Source organism: Cylas formicarius, unplaced genomic scaffold (genome assembly GCF_029955315.1).
Source record: "Cylas formicarius isolate icCylForm1 unplaced genomic scaffold, icCylForm1.1 PGA_scaffold_10__41_contigs__length_53128322, whole genome shotgun sequence".
Lineage (NCBI taxonomy): Eukaryota > Metazoa > Arthropoda > Insecta > Coleoptera > Brentidae > Cylas > Cylas formicarius.
Genome location: NW_026844214.1, coordinates 43,841,330 through 43,860,502, shown reverse-complemented (window position 1 = coordinate 43,860,502; position 19,173 = coordinate 43,841,330). Strand labels below are relative to the sequence as shown.

The following is a 19,173-nucleotide window of genomic DNA, read 5'->3' as shown; positions in this document are numbered from 1 at the left end:
TTGTTAGTGAAGTAATTTCATGAATAATTTCGTAATCACAATGTCAGTGTAAAACTAGTATAAACCTAGCGGCGTTCAACAACTAACAAAGCTGCTGATAGTTCGTGAATTCGATTAGTTTTAGCTCAGATGCAATACTTTTCAGACACTATTTTCCAAAGTTAATTAAGGTAAGCAACTATTCGATCAAAATTACTAGACGATGAAGAGTCACGCGGTAAAATAATAATAATAATAATTTATAATATGCAAAATAATCCACTAATCATGGCGTCTAATTATTATGTTCGGTTGCGTTTCAAACCGACAAGACACGGTATGTCATTAACAACACAATAAACACTGTAAAATGTCGTAACGCTTGATATGGCAAGGGCGGAAATAGATATTTGTACAGGGTGTTTTTCACTGCTGTTGAATTTTTAAATATTTCCTTATGTAAACGAAGGTCAAATTTCAGAAAAAATTCCAAAATTTCAACGACGCGTTTCCCTCATCTGGGCCGATTACATTAGTCGCAAAACCGGCTTTACGTAACAGACATTTTCAATTATTATTATTGCCCGGAATCGCGTCGACCTTGAATCTCTCCGCACGTGTCAAAACATAAACGCGGGACCCTTCCGGCAATATTATTTACTAGACCAAATTTCCGCAAAACTCTTTTCAAATAAATCTACCTGACCACCGGGTTACTAAGCTAAAAATCCACGAGGCGGGAAAATTAGAAAATACGACGACATCGAGATAACGAGGACAGGATTCACACGGATGTTTGCAGAAGATTAAGTCCTTTAACACCAAATGAACACTCAATCTTTTCAGTAAATAATATGTAGAATGTTCGGTGCTTTATTGTTTGAGGGAGCAAGTATTTGCGCTAAGCAAGACCCAGTCCGCCAGATGGCGTGACAATAGGTTGAAGTCCACAAATTTGAAAGATCTTTTTCGTTTGTGAAGACGGATTCGGGCTATTTTTCCTTTATCCAACCAAAGAAAAATACCCAGCTTAATAGAACGTTTGCGAAGAAGTCAATATAACTTGACCAAGAAAAACTATTATCTTAAAACTACCTAAACAATCTGATTTTGTCAACCAACAGGTCCTGTAACTGCTCACAGTTTTATTATAAATTACGATAGCAGCAGACTAACTGATGTTCCATAAAGTTTCCTCAAAAAAATTATCAACAATCGACAAACTGTACGACCCCGAAAGCATTTGCGAGTCACATTTTTCTATAGACAAAAAATGCGCCAAACACAAGACATTACAAATACCAGATTGCCGTAGTTTTCACATAAACCAAATTTTTCTAGAAACGTATAAACAATCGCGCCTCGCTAATTAAAACAAACGAACAGCAGCCTGCTCCTCTAACCAATTTCATCACCACGAAACAAACAAACAAATAACAGACCATCATCGTCAGATGTGCAGAATTGTTTTTGTTATTGCTCGTGTTCTCTTCTGTCAAAAGCACTCGCACATACCTATTAAACCCCAGATATTGATTGTTGCAATATCGTTAAATTATGTACGGACTGTGTTTTATGAAGGGGGCGTCGCGGCGCGTCGTTTTTCGCACATATCCCACACACCAGCGGAATATGCTGATCAGAGAGGACCATTGTTTACGTCGTACCCCAATTATTCGAATTTGGACTCGCAATTGGAGGTTAACGTTTCGGTGCATACCTTCACATCCAGGACCTCTTTCATGATTTTTTCGAACGCCGCAGTCTCCTCGGCCTGTCGGTGATTGTGGAGGGCGATTTTTTCGCTGAATTTCCGCGGATTCGCCATGATTTTCTATACACACACAAACTCACGCCACTGCACTGCGCGATTCAGCGTTGCCAACTGTTTAGTTACGGCTGTCATTTTATTACGTTCAAAACGCAAACCGAAATACGGGTCGCTGCATTTGATTGTTTAATCGATGTTTCGCAAACCGAACGGTTCTGGATCGACTCCCGTCACCAATCTGTTTACGACTTGAATCTTGAGAATCTTACATATTACGTAATTGTATTACGCCTAATATTACAGTATTGCTGTATGTATATAACACACAAAAATTTTAATCTTAAACAGCAAAATAACAAGCATATCCGGTTTAGCGCAATTTTCAATCGTGAATGCCTCTATGACGCATAACATTACATTCGCTGGCAGCCGTTTTCATCAAACCATTGCGAACCTTCCGTGAAAAGTTGAACACAGAATTTTAATTTCGCCTCGAAATTTAATTTTACTAAATCAAATCTTTTTTAACCGTGGAACTAACCAAAAATAACCTTAGAATACTATGGAAAACCGATACGCGATCTGTGGTTTGTTTATAAAGTTTTAAAATGAATGTTTCTTTTTTAAGACAATGTATTTTTGTAAGTTACCGTAATAAAAGGTTTTATAATTCAATATCTCAAAGACAAATATACAAGTGCCTCTTCTCGAAAACTAATTATTCGGTCAGTTACGCCAGTGGCAATGAAAACGGGGCCTACTTTAGCTCCCTTAACCATTGTAAGCGCCTATATAGCGAGGATAATAGACCAACAAACGCTTCCGCAAAAAAGTTACCTCCTTTGATGGACTTTCCCCAACTTACGTGGCCGTCATTTCTGAAAACCGTAAAGAACTTTTTACTGGTAACTTTTATTATCAGGCCCTATTTTGATGCTGAATTTAGCCTGCCTGATTTTAATGTCGGATCAAAGAAAGCCGTAGCGGTGCGCATACAAGGGCGTAGCTGTTTTTTTGTTATTCGCTTATTGTCTTTTTTTAGGTGGTATCCAAAAAGTTGGCCAACGGAGAGATTGCTTCATTGAAAGGATTGGTAACATCGGATATTATACCCACATTAGAGAAAGGTGTTGCCTTAATGACTTCGTCTCAGAGAGAACAGCTAGGTGTAAATGAGGAAGATATCTATTTCTCATTTCCTTACCAAGTATGCACATCTAATTTACAAATATTATCTATACATTAATTTATGAAATTATAGATAGGGGTTATATTTAATGATGAAGAATCTGCAGTTCAAAAAAGGTTTGTCGAAATCACAATGGTGTATCACTGTTTAAAGGGCCTTGCCATCATGAAGGCAAGGGGGGAAGAACCTCCTATTAATATGGGCATGTTGCCAGAGTATCAGTCGAGAATATCAATATGCAACTATAGGTTTATTAGGGAGTTTACAAAAGGAGTTGACGGAGATTGGACAATAAACTTTTTGAATCACTTCAGACCAGTTGACAATATGTAAACCTAGACATCCAAATAAAAAATTTTCTAATGGAAACATACAATATTACTAGGGTATTCTTAACCTCCAAAACTTCTTTAATAAAATCATGTTAACCTTGCAATGCCTGTGCAACTTTGTTTCTCCTTGGCTAGTTTAAAATGAAACTTTTGGAATTGTCCACATCTTATACAGGCAGGGATCCATGACAATTAATTTTAAGATATGTCTAATTTTTGTATAATGGTGTGAACACTGCTTGCTTCCTCTTTCAAAAAAGCAATGTAGAAGTTCAATTTTATCATACAATTAATAATAACAATCCAAAAAATAATAAAATACACTGCATAAATCGCGAGGGTACCTAAATTTGGTAAGTTACTTTGAACATTTGCTACTGAAAGAAGAAAAACAAAATGGGTAAAATCAAGGTACTTTATTAATAAAATGAAAATTATACATGGAGTTTTTGAAACAACAAAACCTAAACCTAATCCTCTCGAGATCGATAGCCATAGTTGTAGTTTATTTACACTCGACGGTCCGACGTTAACGCCACCGCGCACACTCCGATCTGTTCAACAACAAAATATGAATTAACTAAGATCGGATTTTCCCGACCGGTGAGATTGAAGCAAAACAAAATTGTTGTTAGTTCTAAAGTTTGTTTTACACTTGCCAGATTATTCGAATTAATCGGATTAAATTTCAACCATGAACTGCAAAAATGCAATGTAAGCCATACAACTTTAGCAACTTAGCATCCCGTATAAGCTCTAAAAAGAGACAGCTGGTTAGATTCCAATATGGTCAACAATCGACTGATCAGTTGGAATAAATTCATGAATAGGCTCACCAACAACTTCACATGTGCAGAACAAGCTTTAACAGGTAAAAATTAACCTTAACGCTAACAAAAAAAATACTCCTCGAGACGGTAAATTGCCAATAAACACCTAAAGTATAATAATTCAAGCCTCCTCAGAGTTCCCTGCTATTTATTATTTTTTATGCGAATATCTGGTTACAAGGGTTATATATATCACAGTTGACTCCATTTTGAAGAATTGGCCAAATCGTTCCGTCTGCGGCTACAACATATACAGGGGGTTTCAAAATTAGACGCCGCTTTATTCAAAGCGGGTAATTTATCAGGTCATTTTACGAAAAAATTTCTAGGAGGAAATTGCACCATTTCCAAAATATCGGCCCAATTTTTTGATTTTTTACCCCGCAAGAACATTTGAACAAATTGTTTGGTGTATTTCATTCCTTATTTTTTTGAAAATATGCCATAAAATTGTTTATTTTCTCTTTGAAAAGGGAAGACTATAGGACAGAAAGTGAAATGTTTTTGGTTGTTCACCTAACAAACACATCAGCAAAAAAATTAGTGCGAGTGGTATTAGGATGGATGCACCCAAAGTATTTTGGTCCTTTAGAGTCAAAAACAGTGTATAAATAGGGCCACAAATACTATGTTTTTAAGGTACCGCGTCAAAATTCAATGTTTGCACACACGTTTGACCTCTCATGACTTAAAATTGATGAGGATGTGTTTCCGCAGCTACAGATTTTTTTCACACAAGACGACCCGACTGACCCTTTTAAATATTTCCGCCTCTTTTTCCAAACACCCTGTATATATACATATATATACAAGACCCGAGCACGCGTTTTCCCCGGAAAAAACGAAAAAAAAAGTCCCGACGCACTACAAACACACACGCATTTTTATGTTAAATGAATTAATGTACAACGACCGAGAGCCGATAACGACGATTACGATGATGACGTCATCACGACTCGCCATTGCCACTGTCGTTGTCGTCTTCGGCGTAGTCAGAACCGTCGGACACATCTTCGTAGTCCTCGTCATAGTCGTCGTCGTAAAAGTCGGTCATATCGACCTGCGAGTCGGACGTATTGGGTTTGACCTGAGTTTTGATGCAGTAATCTTCGAGAGTGAGCGGCACTTGAATGCCGTCACGTTCGGCTTCCGCCCTTGCCGCCATTGCCTGTTTCCTGCCAATCAAAAATCACTGTCAACACCGGATGAGGTAGACGAGCACTATTCTATAGGTTAACCAAGAAAATCTCGACATTATTTAGAGGTTACTTTTGCTTAAAAAAGAAAAAGGTTGTCCTCTTTCGTCGTGTCATGGCAAATAACAAAAGTCAAACATAGAAACAAGTTAAATTAATGAACTTAACAAAACTAGATAATTTTTATTCGTATTTTTGGAAAAATTATACCTAAAACCAAGCGACGGGCAAAAATACGGAAATATTTCTCTAAAATTATTGTTAGCATATTAAATACAATTATAATAATTCTCATTTATAACATTTTTTTTGTATGTAAATAAATATTTTATTGTTAGTTATTAGAGTTTCAAAATTGAACTCAAATGGTATAGAGAAACCATCAGCGAAACTTATATACTGACATATGACGTCATCACATATTTAGCCAATCTGAACGATTTCTGTCACCTGACTAACCCATCTAATTTTTTTTATAGTCAAATTAATGGAGATCACTTTTCAACCCCATAACCTACAAAGCATAAAGTAAAGACTTTTTTTTAAAATACAGAGAAATTGTAAATTAAAGATAGGCCATTCCGGAAATTACTTATTGTTCGCAGTTTCAATTATGGTCTGTTCATAGATAGAAGAAAGCGACCAATTGCTTTTGAATGAGATTATCCAGGGGTGGTGATTAACATACAATGCAACAAGATTATTACCTAAAATTTCGGAATTTAAATTCAGGTAAAATTGTGGTTCCTAATAGAAAATAATTTTATACCTACCTATGTTTAATATTCTTTGATTTGGTATACTACTTAGTTTAAGTTTCTTAGTAATCATTATTATTGCGTGTGTAATACAGCGTGTGTTGAATCGTGTGCGAATTATGCAAAATATGTGCGAGGTTTGTGAACTCAGGAGATGCTTCCGCCCAAATGTAGAAAACACTATTCCATTGAGACTAAAGAAGTTATAAACAATGTTTATTTGACTCTCATTGAACGTGGTGCCAGCAAGCAAGCATCTTTAGAAGAAACAGCCACATTGACGAAAATTCCAACATTAACTGTATGGAAAATTGTGAATAATCCCATTTCAGCGAGGAAAAAAAGAAGCGATGTTGACATTTTCTCGAGTGTAGGTGAAATTGATCCAGATATAACACGGCGTAAAATTTACGAGTTATACGAGGAACAAAGCGTGCCTCCATTAGATATCTTAATTAGGAAGCTTGAAAAAGATGAAACCAGGTGTTAAATGTGGCAGAACTACCTTATGGAAGTGTATTCAACACATAGGTTTTAGATTTAAAAGAATTGACAAAAGGCAAGTTTTAATTGAAATGGCGACTGGAATATCTAGGAAAAATTGGGATTTACAGAGAACAACAAAAGCCAATTATTTACTTGGATGAAACCTGGTTCGACTCTTATGATACCCCGGAAAAGGGTTGGATTGACGCAACTGATAGGTGTAAAACAAACGCGCCATCAAAAAGAGATAAAAGAATAACTATTTTGCATGCTGGCTCTAAAGATTGTTGGATTCCAAATGGACTTTCTCTGTCTGTCAAAAATATTAAAGATTCTTCTCTGGATTACCACGAAGACACCACCGCTGATTTATTTGAAAGTTGGTTTAAAAACAAACTAGTTTCAAAAATTCCTCCTGTAATGGACAATGCAAGTTATCACAGTAGGCACTTGACTAAAACCCCTTCCTCATGTGACACAAAAGCAACAATCCAAAACTACATGTATAATAACGACATTTATTTTCACGAAGATTATACCAAAATCAATTAATTGAGGTTCTACAAAGCTTCAACCTATAAAAGGAATACCTCTGTGATAATTATGCAAAAAATCTAAGGCATTCAGTTTTAATTCTTCCACCTTACCACTGTATATTTATTCCCATTGAACATGTTTGGCACCAACTGAAATCTGCCATTCGTCGTAACAATGTTTTTCCCCGTGTTAACTCCAATGTTCTCAAACTTATAGAAACCGAAGTTTTTAACATTCCTCCACAAAGTTGCGCAAATTCTGTTAAACATATAGAACAAGCAGAACAATCCTATATCCATATTGCAAATAATATAGAACAAATAATAATTATAACAAGCGATGATAGCGATAGTGATACTGATATATTATGTGAATAATTTTGAGTAATTTAAGTAGGTAATAAAAATAATTTGTAAATTTATTTTAGATTTAAACATAAATAAATAAATATTGTTTAGTATCTTTCCTAACAAACCCCAAACAATTAAAGTCTAAGCAAAGTAGGGACCTGTTCGGCCATATTTCATTCTTACAGCTTGCCCGAGTCTTTCCTTAATTTAGTCACTTTCTTATATCTATGAACAGACTTTACCAAAGCAATTTTAGGCTTAAGTAGAATAAGTCCATATCTTTGCTGCTCATAAAAAAACAGATGTTATACATCTAAGCGCATCTAATAAGCAGAGAGTTGGAGAAATAGTTAGATCTGAATCTGTCTATAGAAAAACTTGATAAGTACTAGCATTAAAAAATAGTGACTTGCGCAGGAAGGCAACTCAATAAGATGGTTGACAACTTTATAAAGAAAAATTATGTCTGAGCAATTTCTGCGTGTTTAAGTGACCTCAACTTACGCAGATACTTAGCTCCTTTTTGCCTGAAAATGGAACGGGATCTGGACATATTTTGAGAAAATATTGCCCTAATGGACTTATTGATGATCTGTCAGTGGGCATGTTAGTTGTTGAAGAATGCCTTAAGGTCTTATTGGTAGATGGTAGAATGTCAGAATTTTCAATTACAGGTGTCACTAGTTAAAAACTAGATTTTAAATCTCGCGCATGCGCATGTTGAATGGCCTTCCCAATATCTTTGTCATAGTTGCTTCAAAAGTATCTGTGTTATCAGCATAGGCAAGCCGTCCATATGTCATTGCCATAAGATTTAAGTAAAAAAAGTAAGGTTACAATTGACAAACATTACTCATGAACTTTTGGTCAATTGTATTTTAAAATTTCAGTTGGCTTATTCAAGTAATAATTAAGCATTTTAACTTCGCGGTGTTTTGTTGTCAAATATTTAAAAAAAAAAACAAAACTTACCTAATAATGTTTTCATATTCTTTGTCGCGACCCTTGGAGTCGCGCCACCTGCGGTACATGACCGAAGCGTCAACATTAGCGGGGCTAAAAGTATTTGGCTCGTTAAGAAGTGATATAACTGATAGTAGGATAGTGCGCACGTTTTGCGTCGGGTTCCACCGTTCGCAGGGTAACTCCCCTGACTGGGGATCATCTATTGGTGGGTGAAGTATACTAATACACAGATCGCCATTCTACAATATGAAATTGCTGTTACACGAGATTTCTACACTGCGATTTTATCGTGGTCCTTACCTCGTATACATTGGGATGCCACACTTTCGTCAAAAACCTAATAGACGGCGGCGAGTAAGGATAATCCGGGGGAAATTTCATCCTGGCCTGAAAACGAAAGCCTTAGCAATCACTACATCAGTTCTAGTTTAAGTTAATGACAAAATTGATCCCCAATTATAACGGAAATAGGCGATTCGTTTATTTACTGACGTTTATTTTTACATTCGGGTATACCTTCCCAATATGTTATCTATATAAACAAAGGTAAACGCTCGAGTCATTGTTTTACGACCTAACCCGATTTTATTTCGCAGTTTTATAACTAAAAATACAGAAAAAAAAACTATGTTACCTTGAAACAACCTCCCATATACAAGGTATCAGGAGGTCCAAAAATAGCCACTTCCCATTCAAACAGATTATCGTCGTTGACGAGCTTGACGCAAAAACCTTCTACTGGCTCCTCCTGGAGACTCTTATATTCCACAGCCAAAGCGCGCAAAGCACTGCTAGTTGCCTTTGTTGCTGCCATTTTGAACACTAATTACTAGAATAACGGGTTGAAAAATCGCAGACAGAATCAATAGGAAACGACGGCAAACTGTTATTCGACGCGCACTTAAAAAAATCACGGAAAGCGCCAAACCGAATAACAAAAACGATCACGATCACGTCGAATATAATTGCCGGACAGCTACCCAAAACGAACGACGACCAACGCAGAGCCTTATTGACCTGCTGTCTGACAGCCAGCTACTCGAGAACATGTGGAAAGAGTGACGGAAGACCATAATTGACAAACAAAGGAAAGGCGAATTTACAACGACAACCGCCTGTCTCTTGGTAAAACCTATTAACCGCGTTATTCGCTTTCGGTAAGTTTTGCTTTATTTTTTCATTTAAACTGTTAAACAAACTGTAAATCAACTGTAGTTAAAAAGTGAAAATATCCAAAATTTTAAGTGTTCCGCAGAAATTGCCATTACGTTTTGCGGCTTGCGCATTATTCAATTTAAATAAGCGTACATTACATGCTTCCAAATGTTATGTGCGAAAAAAAAATTAAAAAAATGTAACGAAAACACAGTACTCAACTGAACAGCAACATTTGCAAAATCTAGACGATTTTTAAAATTATTTGTCATTTTCGCGATTGATCTGTTGATTTTTACGTGTTGGTCTGTCACGTAATCCCCAGCGGATGCCGGAAAATGGGCGAGTGACCATAGCAATCTAGGCCAACCAAGAGAAAATTAGTAATTCTTGCTCTCTCTTAATCTTTATACTTAACCTACTCGAATGTGGATATAGCGTTTAATAAAAATCTTAATTCAAATAAAAACCAATATCATAGTTAATACCTAATATGGCAAATACTCGAAAGCTCATTGGTTTGTTGAAATTACAGTCTTATTTTACTTGCTGAAACATGTTTTTCAGACATCGGGGCCAACTTAACTGATTCTATGTACTGGGGCATCTATAACGGCAGTAAAAAACACGAACCCGATTTGTCAGCCGTTCTAAAACGGGCTTGGGATTGCGGCCTGACTAAAACGATCATAACGGGAGGCAATTTGGAAGAAAGTCAAAAGGCGATTGAACTAGCAAATTCTGACGGTATCAAAGTATCTTATCAACGCCGAATGTGAGTTCAATTGAATTTTTCATAGATAGGTTGTATGCCACTGTAGGTTGCCACCCTACACGATGTCTGGAATTTGAAAGAGATGGCGAGACTCCTAGTGGCTATATCAACAAACTGAAAAATTTAATTACTGCAAATACCACCAAGGTGGTGGCACTGGGAGAATGCGGTTTAGATTATGACAGATTACAATTTTGCCCTAAAGAGGTGCAAAAAAGGTATAATTTCAACAAAATCTAGTTTTTATTACTCTTAGTGGTATTTTTTTCTTAGATGTTTTGAATATCAGTTAGAAGTAAATAAAGACTTCAAATTACCGCTATTTTTGCATTGTCGCAACTCTGCCGAGGATTTATATGAAATCCTTTCCCTGTACAACTTCCGAGGAGTCGTCCATTCATTTGATGGGACTATAGAAGAAGCTAATAAATTCATTGACTTGGGGTATTATATTGGAATAAATGGATGGTGCGCATTTAAATACTGCCCATATCCATTATAGCGCCTTATTTTAGTTCTCTAAAAACTCTAGAAAATTTAAATACGGTTGCCGCATTGCCGGAAAATAAAATTCTGTTGGAAACAGATTCCCCATGGTGCGAAGTGAGACCAACGCACGCAGGGTATAAATACATTTCGACCCAGAATATCTTGCCGTCGGTAAAAAAGGAGAAATGGAAGTCAGATCAGCTGATTAAAAGCCGAAATGAACCTGTTAACATAAGGTATCTTATACAATCGACTCTATAGCAACTTTGGTATTATGTCAAATGATATCACTGCATTGTGTCCTGTCACTTTTAAAAATAAGTTGACAGCGATCAATTTTCTTAAAAGAAAAGCACTCTCACCACCCTTTTGGAAATTTTGATGTTGCAAACGTATCACATGCGATTTGCTTTTTTGCAAGTCCTGGGACTGCCTCATAGATTTCTTTATTTATTGCAATTAAATTATGAATTGTCCTTGACAAGTAATTTTTATTTACAGGCAAATTTTGGATATATTGTCCTCAGTCCGAAAAACAGATGCAGACACTCTGTGCCAAATAATATATGACAACACAAACAAATTGTTCTTTAGTTGAAAATAAAGTTATTTAAACAATTTGAGTTTATTTTTCTTGCTGCGACAGAAAAACCCCGAATTCTTGAAAAAAAAAAAACTTTTATTCCATACAAAATTATACTTAGTTGATAACAATTTTGTAATCACCAAAAATTCATTAAAAACAATTTTTAACCTAACCTCTAATTACTAGTCTAGTTACTTCACGATTGACTGCACCTTTTCGAATGCCCACACATAGTATTCTGTGACTTTATGGAATGTAACTTTGCTGACTTCTGTCACTATCCTCTGAACACTTGTCGTCGACAATTGGTCACTATAAACAAAACACAATTATCAAAATCAATCAATGAGAAGTTTTAAATTAAATTCTTAACTTGAAAACATACTTACACAGGTAATTTTGTTTGCAAATACTCTAAAGTGATGTTGCAATAAGAAACCACCTTGGAACTTACTAAGTTGTAAGCATTCTCCGTTTGGTTAACTAAACCGGGAAAATGCTTTTCCACCTAAAATGTTACACTGAAGGTAATACCAAAATCTTTAAATATGTTAATTCTCACCGTTTTTTCAAGCGATGAGTAATGGTCTCTGACGTGGGGCGTTACGGAACTCCACAAATTCAAAACTGCTACCCCCAACACCTTGCCCACGTCTCTAAACAAGTCCGCATAGGGTTCGACGAATGTGACTACCAACTTATACTGCTCAGGGAAGGTTTCTTTGGCGCGTGCATTAACCCAGGTAGACCCGTCAATAATCACCGTATTAGCTTTATACAGAGAGGATTCCTCGAAACGACCCTGTCGCATCTTTATGTATACTTCGAGGCTCGCCCCCAAAAGCCCCAAAACTACCAGAAATTTTAAAAGTCCACCCGAGCTGCGAGGCATCTTTTGTCTCTCTAATCTTTCCAATATTCTCTAAAATAAAAACAACGAACTTGTGTCTCGTAGCGCTTACAAGGTCAAAACTTTAATGACAGTCAAAACTCGCCACTTTCAACACTAAAATTCAAACACTACCTCAAAAAAGTAAAAAAACGATTGTAGGGTACGGAACCCAAAGGAAAATTAAAACGAATACGACGAACAGATAAAATGCACTGACGCAACGTAATGTTTATTGTTGGATAATCGGGGTATTTTATTTTGCTGGCCGTCCCTTTTCGTTCAAATTATCACTTTAAAACAAACAAAACAAAACGTTTGTCAGCGGTTCCCAATCGACTCAAATCGCCACCGCGCAGCAATCGATCGATAGATGACCACAGATTAAAATATGAACGCTTTAATTCTAACGTTTTTAGGAAGGAGGTGAGAAAATTTGGATAGGCGATTTCGCGATTACGAGGGGTATCTCAAAAGTAAGACAATTTTTTTATATTGAAAAGCGGTTACTTTGACGCCGCCGAATATTTATATTTGTGATATATATGGTTCGTTTGACGCCACAAATAGACGACGCCAATGGTGATGCTGAACCACGCATCTAAGAATCGCGCTGGTTTCATTGAAAGTTAAGGCATAGGATATTTAGAACCAGTAAGATTAAGGAAGCCTTGTATCGGCTGAGAAGCTATACCGGTTGATTATTAAAAGTAATATTCGTTAAGTAGTTGGGAATTTTTATTGAATTGAACGTCCCTAATTTTTTTTTTTTGGAGTGGAACTTGCTGACGTTCCGCCAATCATCTTGTTGGCTTCTAGACTGAAACAACAAAAACCGAAGCAGGAGGAATCCAGAAGTTTTGTAAAAAGTATTGCAGGAGCATGTGAAAGTTTCTTTGAAAAAAAAGTCCCTAATATATGTTTCAAGTAAAACATTTCTGTCCTATTTCAGAATACACAACATTGAATTACATTGTCGAGAGTTCTAAATATATACGAAGGCTTTCAATCAAGGATTTCCTTAAATCATCTAATTTGCGTGTAACGATGCCGCTCCGACAAACGCGCATGCGGTTTCAAATGTTTGCTTAATTGATAAATTAAAAATATTTTTCACAACAGCATACATGAATATTGATTTAGTACTAATTTAACATTATAATAAAATTACGAAAACAAGTGTTCACGGTGGCATTTAGTGAATAACTTAAAAATTAATGGCGCATGCTCACTTGAAAAGTTATTCTAGTTATTCTACTATTTAGTACATGATTCCATTCTTAACGTCTTTTACAGAAAATAGCAAATATTTCAAAAATTCTTTTGCACACAAAATTCACATTCGGGACGCAAGTATTTGATTTCATTTAAGAAATTAATGTCGCATGGATTTACTAAAGAAACATTTAACTTTTTACTCAAAATTTGAAATTAGTATTAATGGATGCTCGGATCAATTCACAATATGTAATCGATAATCTTGAGAGGTATGAGTGAATCTGTACCTCTCATTGATATCAAAATAGCCCAAATTAATCAGTAAAACAATAATAAAATTCAAACCGACTCACCCGAGTCAACAAAACTGCATCAGCCAATCCCTGCTCCTTCTTTTTCCTCAACGACAGCTCTTCATTTTGCTGCTCGAATTTTAACAGGCACTCCTTTAACGCACCTTGTTTTATTAAATTTTTGAGTTTATCAAAATTTCTATCTGGAATTGGACAAAGTTTCCCACATAAATCCCATCCCATTTGGCCTAGTATAAGGAGACCTGACAAGTTACTTTGGTGAACATAAAGTGAAAACAAAAACAAATTACTTTGCAAGTTGCTAATATCGTTAAAGGTCAAATATGAAAAAACGTCGAAGGTCAGCTTTTGAATCAGCACGGCCAGCCAAAGAACAAGTAATGATAAGTAAAAAATTTACGCGTCCTAGAAAAGGATGCGAATGGGAATTATGTGCTTTCAATATGGTTTATTAGGGGCTTGTTGGGTCTCCTGGGACCAGACACCTACCTATATAATTGAACAAAACGGCACTTGGTGAAACATATTTTGGGTAAAGTCTGAGCCATTCACCCAAAGCATTGTGATCCCTCGAAAACAGTGCGACTAGGGTATCACAAAGGCAGTCCTGGTAGGTTTTGTTGCCGTTGGCTGATATCTTTTTGAGAAACCGCTCCACCAATTGGCCGTTGAGCTCCTTCATGTTTTTAAACAACAGAGTCTGAACGTAAGAGTGCGTGTCGCCAAGTTGCTTCGTCAGTTGCTTCGACCCCGACGATTTCTTATTTGACAACAGAGCGTCCAAAATCAAAAAGTATTGGTCATTCGATATGGACGTATCGTGATTATAACCGAGCAAATCGATCAGATATTTTGTAACGTACTGAGTGTAATTTTTCATGTCTATCGTTGGCAACATCAGCTCTTCGAAAACTGAAATAAATAAGTAAATATATACTTTATTTATCAGAAGAGCTATATATTAAAAACAAGCGTATTTACAATGAAAATGTACCAGCCACATAAAATACATACATATATACATAACAAATATAAAAGTATATAATATATATTAAAAAAAAACATATAACCACAAAACAATTATAAAAAATCAATATAAAAGGCTAGCCCATACATAGTTTTTGCATTTAAATTATCACACTCTTTAATATTTTTTTGACAGCCGATTAAACTCTAGCAAACCTTTCTAGGCTCTCAAGTATTATACTCATGAAAATTCATAAATTAATTAACTCTATCACTAATATATTTAGTTTATTTTTTGTCTTAAATATAAATACAAATACATTACTTTGTGCTTTACAGTCAATATTTCTAACACATTTAACATAGTCATGACAGCTGTGTATATCTATTACATTTCAGAATTGCGCGCATTGATCTGTTGTGTATTCTCTGAAATTCTGTTAGTGTATAATTAGGTATACTAAACATTAAAGTTGAACAATACTGCAAATGTGACACATCTTAGCTATTGTAAAGTAACAATTTTATATAAGATGTTAAATTTTTGCCTGCTCTAGATATATAACCCACCTTTTGTGAAAACTTACTTATTACATAATCAGAATGTTGATAGAAGTTTAATTGTTGATCTAATACAGTTCCCAAATATTTCCCATACTGCAAATTAACGACATTTATATTAATATTAATTATTAATTAATATTAATTAATTAATAATTAATATTAAAACTGATATTCAAACCATCTATGTGTTTTGCCATACAAAATCCCCAGGAAAATCTCAATCAAAATTCAACAATTGGATTTTCCTATCGCCACGTTTTGGTTTCACAAATTTTCGGTCGCGAGGACAGCCAAAAATTTGGTTGATAAAATTTATCCCTTTTTTAACAGATCAGAAATTCTTAATTAAAAAAAATGTTCAATTAATTAGTTAAAAATATTAAACACAGGAAATATTTGAACTTAACAACTTTTACAATATTGGTTTATCAATTTTTTACTAACCCCTCTTAAAAAGTGGTTCCTTAAGTTGGCTTGCTACTAACAAAAACATTACTTACCACTTTACATTTCTGGAAAATTTAAAACCTTTTTGAATTTTGTAATGTAGTTTAAAATGGTTTTTGGTGTAATCATTTATTTTATCATATCATATCATATAAACTAAAAGACAGAAACCTCCTAAAACCATACTTCCAACTTGCTATGTGATTTGCCAGACTGAGAAATATGTACCACCTAAGTTAATTTGAATAATCCATTTTTCGCGCCAAAAAAACTCGGCACATTTGTTACAAACCAAAACCTTAGCATGTCCTTTCCAGCAAAAAATTAACAAAGATTTATTAATATCACCCACCTTTCAAACCACTGTGCAAATCGTCTATTCCAGTATGCCCCAGTGCCCAGAATATCGGCAGTGTAATGTTTGACCTATTCTGATAAGAGTTGCGTAACAATTTGTGTTTCCCCAAATTAAGCAACACCAATTGGGGCTCTTTTGTAGCGATATGTTGCAAGAAAAACCGGTATCCTACGGCGGGAAGTCCCTTACTCAAATCAGTGGCCAATGAAGTTAAAGCAATGTCAAAAAAGGTTTGAATGTTACCCTTTCCCGCTTCCTTTACCGATTTTTCAATGACAAGTTTTATTTCGGACGGGGCCTAAAAATAAAACTAGTGAAAGTTAAGAAAAAAAATACTGACGCACCATAACAATGTACCGCTGAAAGAGGAAAACCGGAAGGTTTATTTGAAAATACTGGATCAGGCACTTCTACTGGTATTTTGTGGTTTAAATAGTCGGTTAATTCTTTGAGCCATAAAATAGGCGCGTCGGGGTACAAACTTTTGGTCCTCTCAAAAATTGAACTAAATTCGGTAACATCAATCTGAAATTTAACTCAATGAAAGCCAATAAATGTGAATTTTACAACAAAGGGCAAGACCTACTAAAGTAAGAGCACTTTCGATGGATTTAGGAGGTTTTGGTTTCAGCGGTTCTTTGTTGATTTTATTAGGTTTCTGTTCCGACTTTTTCACATTTGGGTTTTTAGTTTTTTGGGTATTTTTTTCCTCCTTCCCCTTTACGTTTGCGTAAATGCTGTTCATTTGCGATTTCGGTACTGGACAACAAATCACAAAATGTATTTATATGTTAAAACCATTAAAACCACCCGAGTGGTGCTGTACTTACAAATTTCTTCGATTTTAACATTATTTAAGATATTGCTCTGCTTGTTTTTGAAATTTTTCGGTTTGTTATTGTCTATACTTGCAGTTTTGTTAGATTTATCTTTTTTCCTTACTACCGTTTCCCATTGCCCAGACATGGTTTACAAAAAAATGTACGCTAAAAAAAAATTATACCAAAAAACTACTAAAGCAAACAAACTTCAATCACAACTTTCCGCCAAAGTTCCACGGTGGACAGTGTTGTCGACAACCACTATCGATATTTTACCACATTTTGCCACAACATCATCTTCTTCGTTTTGACAATAGGCCACAAACTTTATAATTATTTTTAGAAATAAAAATTTACATTTACCCATTATTAGAGATCAAACACAGCAAAAGTGGGTGCTTCATTATAACGAAAAAAGTAAAAAGGAATTGAATCGGATGAAATATATATTTTTCTTCAAACAACTTAAACTGCAAAAAGAAGAAATGTCACGAGATTTTTTCGCAGGAATATTTCAACAATTATGTGAAATTAACCTTTTAATACATGATCCGGAATTTGGAATGTTTCGTAGAAAAACATTACTTCTTGGGACTGCAGTAATTGCAATTTTGTTTTTGTTGATTAACTACTATTTGCTATCAATATTGACATTAACTAGGACTGATATTGAGCATGTCCCTACTGTAGAAGATTTCATTTGGCTTGAATACCAAAAGCTAAATTCTTATTATAGAGCAAGAAAGAGTTCAGAGCGAATATTTTTGAAATTTGTGAAACATTTATCTTATTTAGATCACGAAGCTTTGCCCAATCTTTGGGCTGAAGTGAGTTCTTGGATTTCTGACAAACAGCTTTTTGATGCACTTAATCCAAAATTAGGAACAGTTATTAATGAATTGAAGCATGCACCTATTGTTAAAGCTGACTTAGATAATAGAGGCACTCAACTGAAACTACTTTTAACATTAGAAGTGAGTAAAATTGGATAAAATCGTTATTCCCCATAAAATGAATTGTGTTTAGGGAAACCAGGATGTTATTTTTAAACCAAAATGGTATGAAAAAGACGAAATAATCAGGGGAGAAGTTTATGCAGGGAAAGACCGTTATGGGGCTGAAATTGTAGCATTTTACTTATCCATTTTGATAGGAAAACCTCTGACTCCTATAATTGCTGAAAGGAATATTTCTTTGAAAAAGGATGTACTTCCTGCTGCAACGAAAAGGTTGCTAAATACAAGTTTTACTAATAAATTGAACCGATCTTGTATTTATGGTTCTTGTTTTTACTGCAAAAGAGAGGACCCTATTTGTGACAATGAGAATGATTTGCTAAGGGGGGCTGTTATACTTGATATTAAGCGGCAATTGAAAAGCCACAGATCTCCTTGGCAGAGGACTTATAAAAAAGGCAAAATGGCCCTATGGCAAGAGTCCGAAAACTATTGTAGGTAAAGTATATGTGGTAATTTTTTTTTATTGGCTGTTGTGTGAACTTTGCTCATTTTAGCACAGTTGCCAAAAAATTATCAAAACAGAGGCTTTTAGATCTAATTGACACAGCGATATTTGACTTCTTAATACAAAATGGTGATAGGCATCATTACGAAACATTAGATGAGATGGTTGTTTTATTAGATAATGGTAAAGGTCTTGGGGATCCAGGAGTTCATCACCTTGATATTTTGGCACCATTGTACCAGTGTTGCATGTAAATATTTTAATAACATAGTGCTTCCTTCTATTGTGGAGCATGTTTGCAGGATCCGCCAACAAACTTGGAAAAGTCTGTTGCGGTTGACTGGTGGGAAGATTGAAGAATACATAAGAACAGTGCCTGATATTGAGAGTTCTGTCGCAGTTTCTCACTGGAGAGCAATGGATCAAAGATTATTACTTATTTTTGCGACTGTAGAATATTGCAAACAAATTAAAAAACTTGTAATTCATTACATTTATTGTTTTTTTGTCATTTTCCATTACACAATTAAGCCATTTATCTATTTTGGTGCATATGGATGACCTACTCTTTCTTGTATAGAATGATACAAAAAAAAATTCGAATCGATGAATTTATTTCCTATCGACATTTTAAGTGAGATTTGACAAAGAGCGATAGAGAATAATAAAACGAAATATCTAGATAGTTCAAGTTGTTGGTATCACTAGTTTAATCTTGGGGCAGAGTCTAGTG

The 19,173-nt window shown here is 35.2% G+C and overlaps 6 protein-coding genes across 10 annotated transcripts in view; 3 read left to right on the top strand and 3 right to left on the bottom strand.

Annotated features, from left to right (window-relative positions):
• LOC132704341 (CREB-regulated transcription coactivator 1) overlaps positions 1-1,850 on the bottom strand; it is a 28,465-nt gene extending 26,615 nt beyond the window's left edge. For all 4 annotated transcript variants that reach the window (XM_060674287.1, XM_060674303.1, XM_060674295.1 and 1 more), the window contains exon 1: positions 1,700-1,850. In XM_060674287.1, the coding sequence (XP_060530270.1) occupies positions 1,700-1,807 (108 nt within the window). In that variant the 5' untranslated portion in view covers positions 1,808-1,850. The remainder of the gene's footprint in view (positions 1-1,699) is intronic.
• A 453-nt stretch (positions 1,851-2,303) lies between these two features.
• Positions 2,304-4,602, top strand: LOC132705745 (m-AAA protease-interacting protein 1, mitochondrial). The gene is made up of 3 exons (XM_060676608.1): positions 2,304-2,736; positions 2,793-2,957; positions 3,012-4,602. The coding sequence occupies exons 1-3, from the start codon at positions 2,359-2,361 to the stop codon at positions 3,270-3,272; spliced, it is 804 nt and encodes a 267-aa protein (XP_060532591.1). The 5' UTR covers positions 2,304-2,358; the 3' UTR covers positions 3,273-4,602.
• Positions 4,514-9,472, bottom strand: LOC132705750 (ubiquitin-conjugating enzyme E2 R2). Its single transcript, XM_060676621.1, has 4 exons — positions 9,029-9,472; positions 8,695-8,781; positions 8,401-8,633; positions 4,514-5,276 (listed from the first exon to the last, which is right to left on the bottom strand). Exons 1-4 carry the CDS (start codon positions 9,206-9,208, stop codon positions 5,051-5,053), a joined length of 726 nt encoding a protein of 241 aa, XP_060532604.1. The 5' UTR covers positions 9,209-9,472; the 3' UTR covers positions 4,514-5,050.
• Positions 9,473-9,925: 453 nt separating this feature from the next.
• LOC132703293 (deoxyribonuclease TATDN1) lies at positions 9,926-11,431 on the top strand. Its single transcript, XM_060672454.1, has 6 exons — positions 9,926-10,067; positions 10,117-10,296; positions 10,350-10,542; positions 10,598-10,792; positions 10,840-11,049; positions 11,315-11,431. Exons 1-6 carry the CDS (start codon positions 10,043-10,045, stop codon positions 11,409-11,411), a joined length of 900 nt encoding a protein of 299 aa, XP_060528437.1. The 5' UTR covers positions 9,926-10,042; the 3' UTR covers positions 11,412-11,431.
• A 51-nt stretch (positions 11,432-11,482) lies between these two features.
• Positions 11,483-17,272, bottom strand: LOC132707978 (transmembrane protein 214). 2 transcript variants are annotated; one of them, XM_060680029.1, is made up of 10 exons: positions 17,196-17,272; positions 16,986-17,141; positions 16,742-16,914; positions 16,513-16,680; positions 16,150-16,453; positions 14,310-14,732; positions 13,860-14,002; positions 11,962-12,321; positions 11,789-11,907; positions 11,483-11,711 (listed from the first exon to the last, which is right to left on the bottom strand). In XM_060680029.1, the coding sequence occupies exons 2-10, from the start codon at positions 17,119-17,121 to the stop codon at positions 11,591-11,593; spliced, it is 1,947 nt and encodes a 648-aa protein (XP_060536012.1). In that variant the 5' UTR covers positions 17,122-17,141; positions 17,196-17,272; the 3' UTR covers positions 11,483-11,590. The 2 variants fall into 2 exon arrangements, with proteins under 2 accessions (XP_060536012.1, XP_060536011.1); XM_060680028.1 differs by having other exon boundaries at positions 16,986-17,251.
• A 225-nt stretch (positions 17,273-17,497) lies between these two features.
• LOC132702087 (glycosaminoglycan xylosylkinase homolog) lies at positions 17,498-19,001 on the top strand. The gene is made up of 4 exons (XM_060670549.1): positions 17,498-17,950; positions 18,003-18,430; positions 18,490-18,690; positions 18,743-19,001. The coding sequence occupies exons 1-4, from the start codon at positions 17,540-17,542 to the stop codon at positions 18,999-19,001; spliced, it is 1,299 nt and encodes a 432-aa protein (XP_060526532.1). The 5' UTR covers positions 17,498-17,539.
• The last annotated feature ends 172 nt before the right edge of the window (positions 19,002-19,173 follow it).